The 17,390-nt window shown below is 45.6% G+C and overlaps 1 protein-coding gene across 1 annotated transcript in view; it reads left to right on the top strand.

Annotated features, from left to right (window-relative positions):
- The window catches only part of UTP20 (UTP20 small subunit processome component), a 1,022,377-nt gene that overhangs the window by 464,488 nt on the left and 540,499 nt on the right, over positions 1–17,390 (top strand). The window contains exons 29-30 of the mRNA XM_086919130.1: positions 2,681–2,760; positions 8,534–8,760. Coding sequence (XP_086775256.1) covers positions 2,681–2,760; positions 8,534–8,760 — 307 coding nt within the window. The remainder of the gene's footprint in view (positions 1–2,680; positions 2,761–8,533; positions 8,761–17,390) is intronic.

Below are 17,390 nucleotides of genomic sequence, written 5' to 3' on the forward strand. Positions count from 1 at the left end.
CGTAGTTGCGTGGCGTTGCGTAGTTGAGTGGCGTTGCGTAGTAGAGTGGCGTTGCATGTGTGTGTGAGTGGCGTTGCATGTGTGTGTGAGTGGCGTTGCATGTGTGTGTGAGTGGCGTTGCATGTGTTAGTGGCGTTGCATCCGTGGCGTTGCGTAGTTGCGTGGCGTAGTTGAGTGGCGTTGCATGTGTGTGTGAGTGGCGTTGCATGTGTGTGTGAGTGGCGTTGCATGTGTGAGTGGCGTTGCATCCGTGGCGTTGCGTAGTTGCGTGGCGTTGCGTAGTTGCGTGGCGTTGCGTAGTTGCGTGGCGTTGCGTGGTTGAGTGGCGTTGCGTGGTTGAGTGGCTTTGCATGTGTGTGTGAGTGGCGTTGCATGTGTGTGTGAGTGGCGTTGCATGTGTGTGTGAGTGGCGTTGCATGTGTGAGTGGCGTTGCATGTGTGAGTGGCGTTGCATGTGTGAGTGGCGTTGCATGTGTGAGTGGCGTTGCATGTGTGAGTGGCGTTGCGTGGTTGCGTGGCGTTGCATGTGTCAGAAGCTAAATGTAGCACAGGGAGACCTCCAGCGGTAAGACAATCAAAAACAACTTAGAAAACATTTCACAGTATGAAGAGATCAAACTCATGAACGAGCGTGATACACCTCAGCTAAAAATCATGATAAATAACAACACACATTAGAAGTGAAACTGCAAGTACAGAAGGACCAGCTTTGCTTGTTTAAAACTCCCACTTCAGGCAGATGAGTGTAATGTGTAAAGCGTCTTGTGCACATGAGCAGATCGGAGTCTGGAAGCAAATACAAACAAGAGGAATGACTGAGGCGCATTGGTGTGAAGCACATCAAAGGGCTTCTCCTCCCCTAATTAGGTGAGGAGAAGCCGTTCCGGGAAACTGAAAGTACGGCCGGCCTGCGGCCGGCCATGAATAATTAGGGGAGGAGAAGCCCTTTGATGTGCTGGGCTGGCTGGCCCTGAATGCGCGTGCATGTTATCACGTAGTTCACGTGAACAGCATGAAAACCGCGGGGCTGAAAGCCCTTTGGTTTGAAGAGAAAATAGCCGACTTGAATTCTCCCCATTTCCCATTCCTGCGGAATGGTAAAGGCGAGACCTAAAAAGGGTGCACTTTCCTACACAGGGTTACGTCCACTCCCCACAGGAAGTGGTCATGTAAGGGGTGTTGTCCCCCCAGGGGTAAGTAGCCCATTGGCTACTACCCTGCACTTCCCTAAATTTAGTATTAAGGTGGCCTCCTGACATTAGGAACTCAGATTCGACTGACTAATGTAAAAAGGACAAAGAAGGGCCAAAGATGCAAGTACTGTGGACTAGCTTTGGACTTTGGCTCCGAACGCTCCCTGCCGCCTCCTGTCTCGACAGTTGCAAGGACCCGACTCTTCCTGCAGCTGCACATCCTTGGAGGGCTTCCACCACTTTCGCCAATCATCCAGCATCTCTGTTGAAGTGTTTGAGCCACATGCCTGCAGGCACCAACTGCACAGTCTGGTGCACCAATCTGCTCGCCTACAAACCCCACCCACCCTCCACCCGGATCCTCCAAGAAAGCAGCACCCCAGGAGGTAGTCTCAGTGCTCCAGGAGGTCAGCTCCATCTCCCTAACAATTTGGAAACACCAGGCCATGCACCAACACCCTGGGTACCTAACCCAGTGCAGCAGCTAAGGCTTGTTCATTGTCTAATGCGGACACTAACACTTCCAAGACAGACCTACCATCATGGGACGTCGGCATCAGAGAGGCGATCGAAGAGGCCCTGTATCCAGTTTAGCCTCATCTCAAGGTCGACTTAAAAGGTGAGAGCCTCCAATGCAAGAGACCCGCTGGACAGAACACCTCTACACCTGAGCCCCACATCCCACGTTCAAGCCTACTGACGGGGCACCCGTGCTCCAGAGATCCTCAAGAGCCAAGCCCCCCTTTGGGTTCTGCCGGACTGGTCCCGTAGTCCCCACTTGCAGCCTTTTTCTTGTTATAGGTTTCCTCATCGACTTCTGCAGTAGCGTCTGAGGCTACCCGTCGACCAGCACCTCTGCAGTTGGGCACACCAGGGCTGGAAAACTGCTGGTGGTTCTAAGGACCTTGACCCCTACTTAACTAAAATCCAGAAGAGCAATCCTGTAATTCGATTGCAAGTAACCCTTTGCTGTGTATGTTTCTCCCATAGGATAACCTTTCCACGTTCGAGGCGCATGCCTCAAGTCTGACAGATATATTTTTTGTGTTTTTTGAAAATCACTAATTCAAAAAGTACTTGCCTAATCCAAGATCTTGATGACTAAATTAATGTAAAAATATGTTATTATTTCTAAAATGGGCTCAGATATCCTTGTCGAATGTGTGTCTTATTTATTGACTCCAAGTGTGCAACAAATGCCGAACAGTCTCCTCTGATAAGCCTAAGGCTGCTCGACCACACTACCACAAATAGAGCACCTTGCAAATGTTAAAGCAAACCCTGTGACACTATTAGGGGTTCCCTGGACTCTCTACACAGAGCACCTAATTTTGGTACACTATATAGAGAGCTACCTTCCTCCACTTTCTGACTGCGGGTGGTCCAAAAATGTACGTTGTTTTATTTTGTATTTTGTATATTGCATTGTGATGTGCCTAATGTTGTTATTGATAATTTACGGTTTACCTTAATTTGATTTTGTGTAGATCAGCAAGCTTGCTGCGGAAAGCCAGTATTCTCCCACACTTGTGCTGAAGCTAATTCATATTTGGAGCAAAAACGCAAGGTAATATTTTATTGCTTAGGTGATGGGGTGACAATGTAAATGGAAGCAACATTAGTACTTTTTACACTAGAGCGTTCCTTAAATGTAAACATCGTAAGACTTCAATATGCTCCTTTCAGAAGGTAGAAAAGACACAATGAATAAATGTAAAATGGCAATTGCTTTCAACATCTCATAACATATGTGAAATTTATCGAGCTAATTAAGCCAGCATATACGATTTTATTGGATTGGGCCTCAAAACATTACTCATGCTTTGAGACTGTAATTCAAGAGAGAGGACCTTCGCTCTCTTCTTTTCTTGCTTACAAATTAGTTTTCTTCAGTAGCAATTTCCCCATAGCAGCCGTTGCAAGAGAACAAGCCTTGCAGGAAAGAATGTTCTAAAAGATTAAGAAAAAACACAGCCAGAGATAAAGATTTCCCTGATGGGGTTTCCTGGAATTGCACTAGTGAAAGAATGAAATTAATGTAGTTTGGTTTGCTGAAGGACGCAGAGACTGAGCTGCAGACAGTGCCATATTTAGGTCTTGTTATAAAGTGCTAGGCCTAAGCTCCCAGATAACTAGGTTCTCTTGGATATGGAGCAATGACTCCTGCTTGTTTGATGAACAAATTAGCTGCTGCTGAGCACACATGACAGTTCTTGATTTCTTGCTTTTTACGAGATCAAGTTTGGTTAGCATATTATAGACAAATGAGACTTTAGTCTTTGGTTTCTACTGATATAACTGCATCACTCTTGTCCTGTGCTCTCTAAGCTGTGACCCAATTGATGGTAGATTTGTGTTCTAGACAACCTGCTACAAAGCCATCTATCTAGGCGCCAGCCCCCATAAAACTGACCTGTTTATTTGGAGAATAGGTTCTGTACAGCATGGATTACTTGGCCGTGAAACACCCTGCTTAAACAATCAAAGATCGCTCTCAATTCTTATTCTAGATGGGCTCCTAATGTCTAGAATATCCTAAGTCTATGCTTCCCTATTTTCAAGCAAGAAATGAAGGCCTTACTGGATCACATGTATACCTCATAAGACCGTGGGTGGTTTTTTGTGATGATCTTGCCATATTACTTTACTCTTCAACCTCCCTTATTTGTTGTTTCTGTAATCTCCGTTTCTTTTCAAATAATATATTGACATATAGGTACATATTTGCATTTTTGAAATGACCTTCAAATGGTGGGGGTTTCATACACTCTGAACAGTAGGAGATCTTGTTATGTAACATAACATGAGTAGAAACCTGAAAAAAAGTTTATTGAAATATCTCATAAGAGAGTCACAGACGGGTTCTACCAGTAACCATTAAGACAATGGGGTGACCCAGAACGTCAAGGAGACCCGGGTAATAAATGCTATTCAAAGACAATGGTCTCAGACAATTATTTCTACTCAAAGATTTTTATGATCACCTTCACTTAGTCGTGGGGCATGTCCAATTACTCAGCCCAAACACATTCAATGATAATATGTATACAATCAAAATCAAAAGAAGCAACAGCAATAGTTATAAATCCAGGGCAATTTAATTCATTGCAGTTATGGCTATCTCAGTGTACAAAAAGAGAAATTCGGTTGCCCAAGCTATAGTATGTGCAAGAAACTGAATATAGCGTGTTAGGATAGAGAGATATAAAAAGAGCATAGAATGAAGAGTACTTCAAATTTGGATACACAAACGATCAATTTATACAAAGAACAATTTGCAATTGGCCTGGCATGTGATATTTTCAAAACAATTTCTTATGGAGACAATACTTCCAAAATTATATTGCACACGGAAGAGTGTATAACAACATCCAGGACAAAGATTCAAATGGCGTCGACGTTTCGACTCGTCTTAGAGGCCTTATGGAAAATTAAACCTTGGCCAGCGAGTCTTCATCAGGACTAATAGTATGGGCAGCCAGAAGAGTAGCAAGGCCCTAATCAGTGTAGTGATATAATCCCGCATTGACTTCTCTTTTAACTCCAGTACCGGCCGATTGAAGGGCCACTTGGAAGTTACAATGGGACCTGACCAATTTCTTTGAGGATTGAGTAAGCAGAGACTTATTGCCTGCAGGATTAGGCCAAACTTACAACCTAGATCCACCTTGTGAATAAGGTAGTAATTCCCTATCTCGGGGTGTGAGATTGAAAACATCACCCTTCCTCTGCCACCTACACTGATTAGGGCCTTGCTACTCTTCTGGCTGCCCATACTATTAGTCCTGATGAAGACTCTCTGGCCAAGGTTTAATTTTCCATAAGGCCTCTAAGACGAGTCGAAACGTCGACGCCATTTGAATCTTTGTCCTGGATGTTGTTATACACTCTTCCGTGTGCAATATAATTTTGGAAGTATTGTCTCCATAAGAAATTGTTTTGAAAATATCACACGCCAGGCCAATTGCAAATTGTTCTTTGTATAAATTGATCGTTTGTGTATCCAAATTTGAAGTACTCTTCATTCTATGCTCTTTTTATATCTCTCTATCCTAACACGCTATATTCAGTTTCTTGCACATACTATAGTTTGGGCAACCGAATTTCTCTTTTTGTACACTGAGATAGCCATAACTGCAATGAATTAAATTGCCCTGGATTTAGAACTATTGCTGTTGCTTCTTTTGATTTTGATTGTATATATATTAGCATTGAATGTGTTTGGGCTGAGTAATTGGACATGCCCCACGACTAAGTGAAGGTGATCATAAAAATCTTTGAGTAGAAATAATTGTCTGAGACCATTGTCTTTGAATAGGGTTCTACCAGTAAGGCTTAAGCTGGAATGAAGTGTGATTCCAAACTTCTATTTGTATTCACGGAGATGCCTGTACTGACCAAATTGATTTAATCCAGCCACCTGTGGCTCAGGAAATGTGAGAAAGTGCCCTCTTTCTTGCTTGGTATTCCGCCACCTTTTGCTGAATTGCTTATGTACTTTGACTGGGGGTGCCCTGGGCTCCTGCCATTCAGGTACCCAGGCCCTAAAACTGTATTGAAGCCTAAACCCAATTGGCATCTCTGACCACATGTCAGCCCCTGTTAAATGGTACCTTAGGTACCCAGGGCACTGTGACCAGAGAAGGCCCCCAAGGGCCACATCACTTATTCTGCCACCCTTAGAGGCCATGTGCCCTGACACACACACACTACGTTGGCGCAGAACAAAACAAAGAGTCAACATGGCACACATCTTTGTGTGCCATGCCCACAAAAAACTGCCCTGGCATGCATCAGTCACCCCTCTGGCTGGTTTTCCTAAGCCCCGTACTCCTACAGTACCCAGGGCCATTCCTGGGCACTGCAAGTGCAGTGCTGCCATTAAGAGTATATGGTGCTGGGAGGTAGTCATTACGAACTCCACAGCACCATAATGGCTACACTGAAGACTGAGAAGTTGGGTATCAAACTTCTCAGCACATTAAACCCACCCTGATGCCAGAGTGGGCTTTAATGTAAAATGCACGACAGCGGGCATCTTAGAGATGCCCCCTGAAACTCGACCAACTCCCAGTGACCTGACTGAGTGGCTGCCGAGGCTGCCACCACCAGACATGTTCCTGGACCCCTGGGTCGAGAGCTTGCCGCTCTCGGGGGCCTGAAACCATGCACATCCTGGGACGAGGTGCCAAGCCACTTCCCCCAGAATGGGCAGGGTTCACGAAGGATAAGCTTTAAAGGCATACCACCTTTGTGAGCTTCTCCAGGCCACATGCTGTACTCAGCAACGGGTCCCCACTGGTTCTACCCCCCACTTTGGGTGCGAGACCCGGCGGGAAAAACAAATATAGGAAGAGAGGTGTGCCCACCTCTGCCAACTCCACCCCTAGGGTGGGGAGGCGAAGTGAAGCACAACCTTGGGTACCCGCCATCTTGAGGATGGGGACCCAGCCAACCAGGGAAAAGCTCCTGCCCCCCTCCCACTTTAGAGTGGCAGTATAGGGGGTGTACCCACCCCAGGGAAGGGACCCATTGGTCCTTGCCCTTACCTACCTGTAAACGCCCCTAAATTTAGTATTAAGGGGCACCCTCAACCTTCCTTCCTCATATCCTGATTCCGAAACTACAAGAAGAAAGAAGACCCAACCGTGCATCTGCTAACAAGAGGACTACAACAACTGATTTGGCCCCAGTTCTACCAGCCTGTCTACCCACGATCCTGCTCCTGCTAAACCCTGGCGTCTCCTTTGGTCAGCAACCTCAAAAACCCCGGAGGACCTGATTGCCTTGCTCAACCAAAGACTGGGACACCCAGGAGCAGTGGTTCTCCTCAAACATCTACACCTCCTGGTGCCCGCCAGGAACAGCGAATCCAGAACACTCTGCACCTGCCGAGCCTGGCCTGTGCCAAAGTGAACAAAGACCACGAGGACGCCCCCCCGGCGACTGTGACCAATAATCCAGCATCAAAGGTCTCCCCTCGACGCTCTTGGTGACGCCTGCAGCCTCAACACCAGGGACCCCTCCAACCGTGACCAGCAGAGGGTAAGATTTCACAATGCCAAAAGACACCACTGCACCCGGCGCCCCATGGCCCCCTGTGCCCAACTCCTGGGTGTCTACCCTACCTACAGCTTCCCAACTTACCCCTCGAAGTGGTGGTCGCACCTGAAGAATCTCCATCCCCGAGCTTGCAGCCTTTGTTCGTCACTCAGCTTTCCCATTGAAATCCATTTGGCGCCCAACAGCCCAAAAGCCACCTGCACTCAGCCGCCCCAGTGCCGCTGGAAGTGCACCATCTGTTCTGTTCTGTTTGACTTCCCCACTTGCCCTGAGCCAGTGACCAGGGGCCCTGCTCCCACCATAAATACTTCTAAGTGTCGATTTTTGCAACATACAAATATTCCTTAAAAATCTCCTGTTTAACAAAAACGATTTCTTTCAACTGTTTACAGGCGATGCACCAGGGCTGAATCCAGGATCCAGCCCTGAGTAAGGAAAACATATGTAAAGTAACTGATATTACATTTACTTAAAATTCCCTTTGACCTCCATGTTATTATTGTGTTGAAGTTTGTGTTTCATATTGCAACAACTGTATCTACTGCATCTAAAAGTCTATTGCTCATTGAAAGTATTCAACTGTAGCATCTCATTCTGAGAAAGTATTTTTATACTAACCTGTGGTTCTAAAATAAGATAACCAGTATATTTTTCATACAAAACAATTGGCCTAGAGTTCAGTTCTTGAATGTGTGAGACCATTTGCTGACTGAATGTGTACATCAAATACTTCACACTGTCCTCTGATACTGCCTTACTGTTCGACCAAGCTACCACTTTAGAGAGTACGGTTCTATCTAACTTTAACCTCTGCCAAACCTCTGGGGACTGTTGGACTCTGTGCACACTGTACCTTACTTTGGTGCAGTATATACAGAGCCACTTTCTTTCAGGAAACCCCTGAAAGCAGATCTTTAATTGAAACCTTTCTCAAAGGTAGTGATTTAGAAATATTAGACAGAGGTCATCTCACCTCCTTTATTTTCTGCTATAATAAACTACTGGATGACCAATCTCTCTCAAATGCTCTTTATAGAACTCCTAGATGAATAGAAAGAATAACATCTACTTTCCATATGTCTAAAGAGGGCTGTAATACTTGTTTGTATCAGTTATAAAACATTATATGCAATCCTAAAGTATGAGATTAAAAATACATGTCTAGTATCAGAAAAATAATATCTATTTAAACTTAATTTCTGGTGTAAATAAAGCATGGAAGGAAACATATGTGAATTCAACATTCAGTGCTATTTAATTCTCTGTTCTCTTACTAGGTACTTCCTGTTGCTCGGTAAGCAAAAATCTGGATACCCAGAATGTGACATACTTACAAATGTGTTTGCATTACTCCCTACCAAAAATTTATCTCTGGAAACAGCCAACGTTGTAATGGATATTGCAGACAATCTCCTCAACAGCCCAGATTTTGAGCCCACAGAAGATGTTGCCAGTTTACCCTTGGGTGAATACGACCATCTGGATTTCAAAGTCAAAACAGAAGGTAGGAGGAACACGCCATATAATTCTGTTTGAAGTATGGTCTGATTAGCTAAAATCTGTTTTATCCATGTTCACTTATCCATCCCCAAAAGACTGCCCCCACTCATTAGCACCCACTTAAAGAACAGCCTCATGAGCTGCAAAACTTGTATCTGAATATCTGGAGATTTTTTGATACACCCATCCCAACCTTCCTGGCAGGTCAAAATTCAGAACAATTTTTATTTTTTTTTTTTAAATTTTTGAAAACCTTTATTGTGCATGAAAGAAGGACAAATACGGGCCTACAACCTTCCGGCCGGCCACAAAACTTTTAAAGCACCAGTGCAAACCTTACGGCGACACAGTAGTACCCCAATATTGTAGTCAAGCAGTAAAGTGTTACACATTAATTGCTGTAGTACCGTGTCCCAGAACCAGTGAAGGTTAATTTTAAAGTTTTTTACGCGAGCATTGAATCAAATCGTACTGTCCAGAATCGCAAGAGAAGAAGAATCAAAAGGAAGGATCCATGCGGGAGGAGCATGACATTAGCTAAAATTCACCTCACAGAATATCGGCCCACCATTCAAGTCCCTCCCAGGCAGCTTGGCAGCAATTTATAGAGCCAACTTGATGACCCTGCAAACGTCCCACCCGTCGCCTGTTACCACCCAACCTCTAGTAAACTAGACATGGACCCAGACAAAGGAAAAAATCAACAATAAGAATAAAATAAGGCACCATAGAAATAATAACTAGAAGCTAACTACTAACCCCCCTCCCTACACGCATGCAGAGGCTACGGCCTACCCCCCCCCCCCAGCAGTGTGTCTGTCGCCCAATAAACCCGAAATATAGCAAGAAAGAAAGAAAGGAAAAAGAAAAAGAAAAAGGTACAACATCTAATATAGAGAGTGAGAAAAGGAAACCCCAATCACCGACTCTCAAAGACAAATAGAACAGGAGGAGGATCAATTCTAGGCAATCCCGGTCCCCACCAGTCACAGATACATCTCCCACCCCAAGGTCAGGATAGCAAACAAGCCGTAAGGCAGATATAGGGGTGAGACGTCAAGTAGCAGCGTTCGATGAAACTGGACATAAAAACAATCCCAAACCCGGTCCAACCAGCCAAGAAGCAAATAACAAGGAAATCAGCCTAGCCCTGACCCAAACGTGGATAAACCCTCGGACATGCTCCCCGAAAGAAGCCCGCCCACTGTAGAACAAAGAAGCAACATGGCGAGAGAAAGAACGAAAGTGAAGTGAGACCACAAAATGGCCGTCGAAAGTCACCAGTAATTCCGTCGACTGTAGCATGGAGATCCGCCGAGGCATCAGGATAGTATGAGTTGTCAGGCAACAAAGTCAAAAAACACAACACAGGGGCCATCGATAGAACCGGTAATGCCGTAGATAGGTCCCAGGGCGCCCTCGATAGTAAGTCTAACAACAATGTAGCGCTCTCCATGAAAGGGGGAAACAAAGTATCCCGGGCGCAGTTGTCAGGCGGGTGGTATTGAACACCAATAAGGTCGGAAGCGGGCACAGGTGACCAGCAGGCAGGAGGGAGCGCTGTATCTTCGTGGGATGTGGGTGGAAACGAGTGGCAACTCTGCGGGATCAGCGCGGTACACTCCCGCCGTAGCGCAGACGCCATGTCGTCCAGCTTGCCTCCCAATCTTCCGTAGCTATGGCACATATCCGCACGGAGGTCACACAGGGCGGACAGAACGGTGTCAAGGGAAAGTGCGGGCTGTAGCCCCTGCCTCACGCTTCCCTGGGTCTCTGGAAACTCGGACCCCACCTCAGGCGGGGCAGCACGGGTCACTGGCGGGATCGGGCGCTCTCCTCCGCCACACAAAGCACCAAACAAAGCCATTATGGCGGGGCTCCGGAGTAATATCAGGATAGTCGAGGTACCAAAGTTTGCCCAGTCAATGGTGGAGGAACACTGTATACTGCGCCAGTGAGGCACACAATGCAGGTCAGGCGCTCCGTGGCAGACCCGCGTGGAGAGGCATGGGGGCAGGCAATCCTGGTTAAACAAATATGGCCGAGCAAGCCTCTCCCCGTACCGTCTGCCGCCAACAAAGGAGCCGGTCCGGAGGGTTGCTGCAGCGTTGGAAACGCTCCCTTCTCCCTGCCCGCTTCAAGTTGCTTCAGGTGGCCTGTAACTGGGGGCGCATCGCGGGGATCTCACCAATGGTCCAGCCGCCGGCGCTGACCGAGCACTCCGGCCGTCAGCGGCTCTCCAGGGCACGGCAGGAAGGGATCGTGCAGGCGGGGTCCAGGGCTGCAGGCTGTTCCGCGGCTATCTCCGGCCGCCGGGCAGGTCGGGAGTCCGGGGAAACATCGCCGAGATCAGCGCGGCGCCGCACGCAATCTGCCACCAATTTCCATCAGGATCCGTTTCAGGATGTCGGTGCGGCGCTGGAAGGCTGGCGGAGCCGGGAGCCTACAGGTCTGCTCCGGTCGCCATCTTAGCTCCTCCTCCCTCAGAACAATTTTTAAGAATGTGTTTGTATTTAAATTATTACAGAAAAAAAGGTTAAATGACACTTTACAGCATTTCATTCAATTACTTTCGTTATGCAGTGTTAGAAGCCTGGTCTTTCAATAGCAGTCACCCATGAAACTGATAGATTCACAAATAAGTGTTGCAATTCAGGAAATTCCCCATAAGGCCATGATAACCCTTGACTGCATAATTATAAAATGCTCGTTTTTATCACTTGGCCTCTTCACATATAGCAGGATATCATTGCCATACAGTGATAGCAGATGTCGTAGAGTGCTGAATGCAAAGCCTTTTCAGGCAGGTTGATCTACAAGCATGCATGCCTCCGGCCAGCTCTGCTTTACATCTCTGGTTGTTAATAGTGATTCAGATATTTAGCCGTTCATCCTCACTGTTGTGTTAGGGCAGCTCTACAGTACTGCTGTCAGTGAGATTAAATGAAAGGAAACTTGTTCAGCACCACCATAAGGAACACCTACACCACATTACTGAAATATTTTTCTTCATGCATGTGGACTGCTTCAGAAGCCGAGAATAGACTATGGGAATACAACCTTATGTGGCCTGGCGAGATCCAGTCTGGCTCCTCTAAGAGCCTCACTCAACACGGCTGGAAGACTTGTCACTGGCTCCAGAAAGAACAACCACATCACCCTGGATCTAAAGGAACTGAATTGTCTTCCTTATGAGGCAAGAGCACAGCTCAAAATTGCGTGCATGAAGCACAAAGCCCTGCACCTCAATACACCCAAATATCTAGCCAATAAACTCGAATTATTAGGCAATTAGCAGACCTCTGAGAAGCATCAACACCCTGCTATTGAAACCACAGATTTTAAGAAAAAGAAAACCTACACACGCATGTTTGAGCAATTAAGTGCAGTAAAAGTGGCAGAGGCAGCAATTATTTTCCTTGTTTTAGAAGGCCATTATGCCTGCTTATCTGGTTAAGGAAGATGTTCCATCTTTGAAGGCCTCTTCATACATGGAGAGGACTTGTGGGGGAACCAGATCAGCATACTCTGTGTAGAAGTCCATGGTGAGCATGTCTGAACCTGCGGCCTGCAACACTGGTAGTGCCTTATGGCTAGTAGCATCTTGATTCGCACGTTTCGATGCCATTATTATATTTTCCAGTTGCTGTGTTATCTTGTGTTGCTGTTGTAGCATGTCTCAAATTGTGAAATTCTGTTTAATAATGTGAGATTGTCTTTAATATACACATTATCATATTGGCCTTTTGCATCCCTTACAAACAATGCACTATTGGGAAATGTAAAAAGAAAAATGAGACTTACTCTTAAGTCTTATTCAAAAGTTTTTGTACCCACAGCTCCTAGAGGGGAAGAAATCTTTACCAAAAAAGCTAAATGTATAAGGTAGGCGACTCAGTATATTACTTCCACAAGTAATTGGCTCAACCTGCCCTACTTCCCTTGCATGCCTTTTTCCATTCTTTACATTCGCAGGCAGTGGGACCAACAACAAGGTGTAGTTCTATGTTGGTGGGATCTTTCTGGCAACATGAAGTTTTATTTTATATGTATCTCACCTAACTCCGTAATATAATATAAATAAAGGCATGGCTTCCTGGACTGCTGGGTTTGCCTCAGTTAGCTTGTTTCTAAAATGCCTGTCCGCATAATAGCTAACTGTTGGACTCAGCCCTTTTTGCCTAAAGTTCCCTAAAATTTTTGCTTTCCCCCTAGACCTTTTTTCTGACATGGTGTTGCCAACTTAGATGCTTTGGGCACTTTGCCACTGCTTATCAGTGTCAAAGTGTAAAGTGTTATGATAATTGGTTGTCCATGATTTGTATGTTTGCCTTACTAGTAAAGTCCCTAGTAAAGTGCACTATGTGTGCCAGGGCTGTTAATGCAAATGCTACTAGTGGGCCTGCAGCACTAATTGTGCCACCCACACAAGTAGCCTTAAAGAGAGAACTCAGGCCTGCCACTGCAGTGCCTGCCCCCAGTTTGTTAAACTGCCATGTCTTTCTGACCGGCCTTACCTTTCCCTTTCTGTGCACATCAGACACCCTATGGTAGGTCCCAGGTACCCCCCTATGTGAAAGGTAGGACATGTATTGAGTTGTGTACCATGTCCTGACAGTGAAATAATGTCCATTTAGTTTTTCACTGTTGAAAGGCCATCTTGCCCATAGGACAGAATGGGGAGGCTGTGTAATATGTTTCCAGCCTATCTTCCCAAAGGCTTAAGATGGAGAGGTGAAGTTTAGTATGCCTGAACTCACAATTTAATAACACATCTTTGTGTGAAGGTGGTTTTTGCATTGTGTGTTTAGAAACCACTCTTTTAGAAGTGGCTGGGTTTTTGCGCTTTAACATTTCTGTGTGTCTCTGCCTGGTTGTGGATTGACTGTCTGGATCTGAAAATGATAGTATCTGGGTTATGTCTTGACCCAGGGGAGGAGGTGAGACAGCAACAGGCTGTCCTGCATCTGGATCTGGTGTGTAGGGGTGAGGAGTAGCCCCTAGAGGTGAAGAGGCCTGGTGTGCCACCATAAAACAATGGCTCCATCTCCTTCTGAGTGATTAAGGATCCAGACCCCCACTATCAAAGGATAGTGGCAGGGAGACACCCAGAACTGGTTTGGACAGGGGTCAGTGTCCCCTGAACACAAAGACTTTAAAGATATTTAGTGGTATAACTATGAGAGCTGAAACCCCTGAACGTTGAATTGCTCGAGACTGAAAAGGATTGAAACTACTTCGTGATCAAGAGGAACCTCTGCCAAGGAAGAACCAGCTGAAGAGACTGAAGGAAAGTACTCGCCCTTGCTTTGTGTTCGGGAGGCTGGGCTGCAGTTTGCTGATTTAACCAAGAAGAGGCTAAAGGGACTTTGCTGTGTGCTGTGTTCCCCTGCTTGAAAGGACTTTGCTGTGTGCTGTGTCCTGAAGTAACTGAACCCCAAGGTCCTGAGGAGAGCTGGCTCCCTGTTGTGGAAACCCGGGAACACAAAAGATTCCAGGAGAGTCTCTGCGACACTGTGTGTGTGTACTTTTTGCAGCCTGAGGCCCTCGTAAGAATTACCCTGTGATCGTGGGCACATGGGGACCAAGCGAGTCTCAGCGACGCTGTGTGCGTGTTCTATGTGCAGCCAGAGACCTTCGTGAGGATTGCCCTGCTAACGTGCACACCCGGAGTCCAAGTGAGTTTCAATGACGCTATGTGCATGTGCTTCTTGCAGCCTGAGACCTTCCTGAGGATTGCCCTGGGATCGTGTACACCCAGAACTCCAGTGAATCTCGGCGACGCTGTGTGCGTGTGCTTCTTGCAGCCTGAGACCTTCGTGAGGATTGCCCTCTGACCGTGTGCACATGGAACTCAAGTGAGTCTCAGCGACGCTGTCTGCATGTGCTTCTTGCAGCCTGAGACCTTCGTCAGGATTGCCCTGTTATCGTGCACACCCGAAACTCAAGTGAGTGTCAGCGATGCTGTGTGCGTGTTCCCTGATCTTCGTTACCACCTAAGGCCCAGAATCCCCAAAGTCGCATCGGACCCCCAAGTCGCGAGTAAGGGAGAGCTAGGTCGTGCCCCCCAGGTAACGTGTGTTGCCACCTGGGGTGGGGTGCGGGCTTGGAGAGGGACGCTCCCTGCCTCTTCCAGTCTTGCAGCGAGAGCCTCTGATTCAGCTCGTATCGCAGCCCGTACTTGCCATGGAGCGGCAGTACCGGGGCCAGAGTACAGAGCTGCATTTTTGTTTACACCATACCCGTGTTGGGGGCATCTGTTGGCGGAAGCTGACCACGAGTCAGTACGAGCTGCGTAGAGACCATCTGAAGCACCGTGATCGGTGCTGGAGTGTACTACGCATTGCATTATTTCTGCATTACGAACTACTTGATTAATGTATTACGCTTTGCATTATTTCTGCATTATCAACTACCTGATTGTTGAATTATGCATTACATTATTTCTGCATTACGAACTGCCTGATTGTTGCTTTGCGCATTGTACTATTTTTGAATTACGAACTGCCTGATTGTTGCATTATCCATTGCACAATTTTTGCATAACGAACTACCTGATTGTTGCATTACACATTGCATTAGTTTGCATAACATACTGCCTGATTGTTTCGTTACAAATTGCATTATTTTGGCATTACGAACTGCTTGATAGTTGCATAACGTACTGCATTATTTTTACATTGCAAAGTGCCCGATTATTGCATTAGGACTGCAGTGGATCATCTAGAATTCCTCATTAATAGCATCAGAAACTACAAAGGCTGGCTGGCTGGCTGGCTGGCCTAATAACTGGCCAGGAGAAATATTACAAATACACATATGTTGGATTTATATTGTGTGGTCTCATCGTATATCTTTTTATATACATATATGATTGTTTTTATGAAACTTTTGTGGAGTCCATTTGTGGTGACATCATTGGGTTACTGAGAGCGTGGTTGCTAATACTTTACACACTTCCCTTGAAGATAAGCCTGGCTGCCTGTGCCAAGCTACCAAGGGGGGTGAGCAGGGGCTATCTAAGAAGGTGTCCTTCCTTTCCTTGACGTGGAAGCAAGGGTCCCTATTTGGCCTAAGGTACCTACCTCAGCCAACTAGCGACCCCCAGTTCTAACACTAACCTTGATCGTTACATAATTTATGTCCAATCTTGGTTTAGATCACATAATGCCTCCTGAAGAATCATCTCTATGACCTGAAAATCCCTGGAGAGTTGTCTGTTCTGAAATACCTAAAATCTGTATCTACTGTTGCGGTCAGTGGCCATACCACTTGTTCTGATAATAGAAGTTCCAGATTCTATCATTGTTTGGCCTGGATCTAGAAAGGATTCTAGTTGTCATTTCCTGTAGCACTTCCTTTCTCCTTTGCCTTTTCTCGGGTAGACCTACCACAAATGTCTTTCGGTTGCTCTGCGAGGACACATGGTTTTAACTTTCATTCCCAAGATGATGCAAAGTCTGGGTTTTTAATTGCAGCTTTGCCAAGTTGACATTAAATGTGCATCTTATCATACATCTTTGCAGATGCTTATATCACGTTACTCTTCAGAACTTTAAAATGATGACCCTGGCACATGCCCAAATCTAATCCATTGGTTATGTGCAATAGTCCTGATCTGTAGGATGAATGCTGTCAGAGTCATTGTGATGGAACCACTTGCAATACACAGCTTTGTGATAAAGACTTAAGATTATAAGACCACTGCTCTTCAATTGTACTTGACTACTGTTTGTGGTGGCTTCTGTAGGGATACCTTGCACATTATTAGGAGAATCTAAGGATCAGATAGTCCTCATCCATCTGAGTCCATCATTCTTTTTTCCTCATAAGTTTCAGAGAGCCTCTAGAATTCAGACTGTGAACGGGCTTTCTAGGCAGTTTGTCAACATGAGACTGAAATCCAGTTTGATTGAACCCATGCTGCAGCCCACTGAGCAGTACATGAGTGCGGTAGCTTCAGGTAACAATCTTTTATAAAAAGTATGATAGGGATAATTAGTTGAACCCAAACCTTCTTTCACATTACAAAGGCACACACAAGAACACTAGGAAACTAGAGATATATTTTAAAGATGTCTTTTAAATACAAAATCCTATCCTAGTGTTCACAATATGTGTAGTATCTTTTATAAAGGCAAACAGAACAGTAGCTGCAATGTGTATGAAGAACGTGAACTTCAGAAAATATTGCAACATTAACATTTACATTTATATGAATCCCACCGTCTTATCTTTGGCTTATTAGGCTAAACTCGGCACCAAAAAGAAAACCTAAAATAATTTTTAAACTCTCTCATTCCTGTTTTGCACAATTAAGTTACTGTTATCATAGCTTAGTCTGGTGTTCTCATCTACGCTGAAAGAAAGGCTGATAAACGCTGAGAAATTGTAGCCTGAATGTGACTCCGGTTGACCTTCAGCAAAAGTAGGTGAAGCGATTGTTCATTGCCTGTCTCATCTGATTCTCCTAGCGCAAAGTTCCTCTCTGTCTCTTCACAACTGTATCTTACACACATTTTCTGGTCATTGATAAATCTTTCAAAATGGCAATTAGCAGTTCTGACACCCTTTCAGTTATTTTAAGAGTATGGAACTGTGCACTTTGAATTATAATAATCTAAAAATGAAAGG

The sequence above is a fragment of the Lissotriton vulgaris genome, chromosome 1_1 (genome assembly GCF_964263255.1).
Source record: "Lissotriton vulgaris chromosome 1_1, aLisVul1.2, whole genome shotgun sequence".
In the NCBI taxonomy this organism is placed as follows: Eukaryota; Metazoa; Chordata; class Amphibia; order Caudata; family Salamandridae; genus Lissotriton; species Lissotriton vulgaris.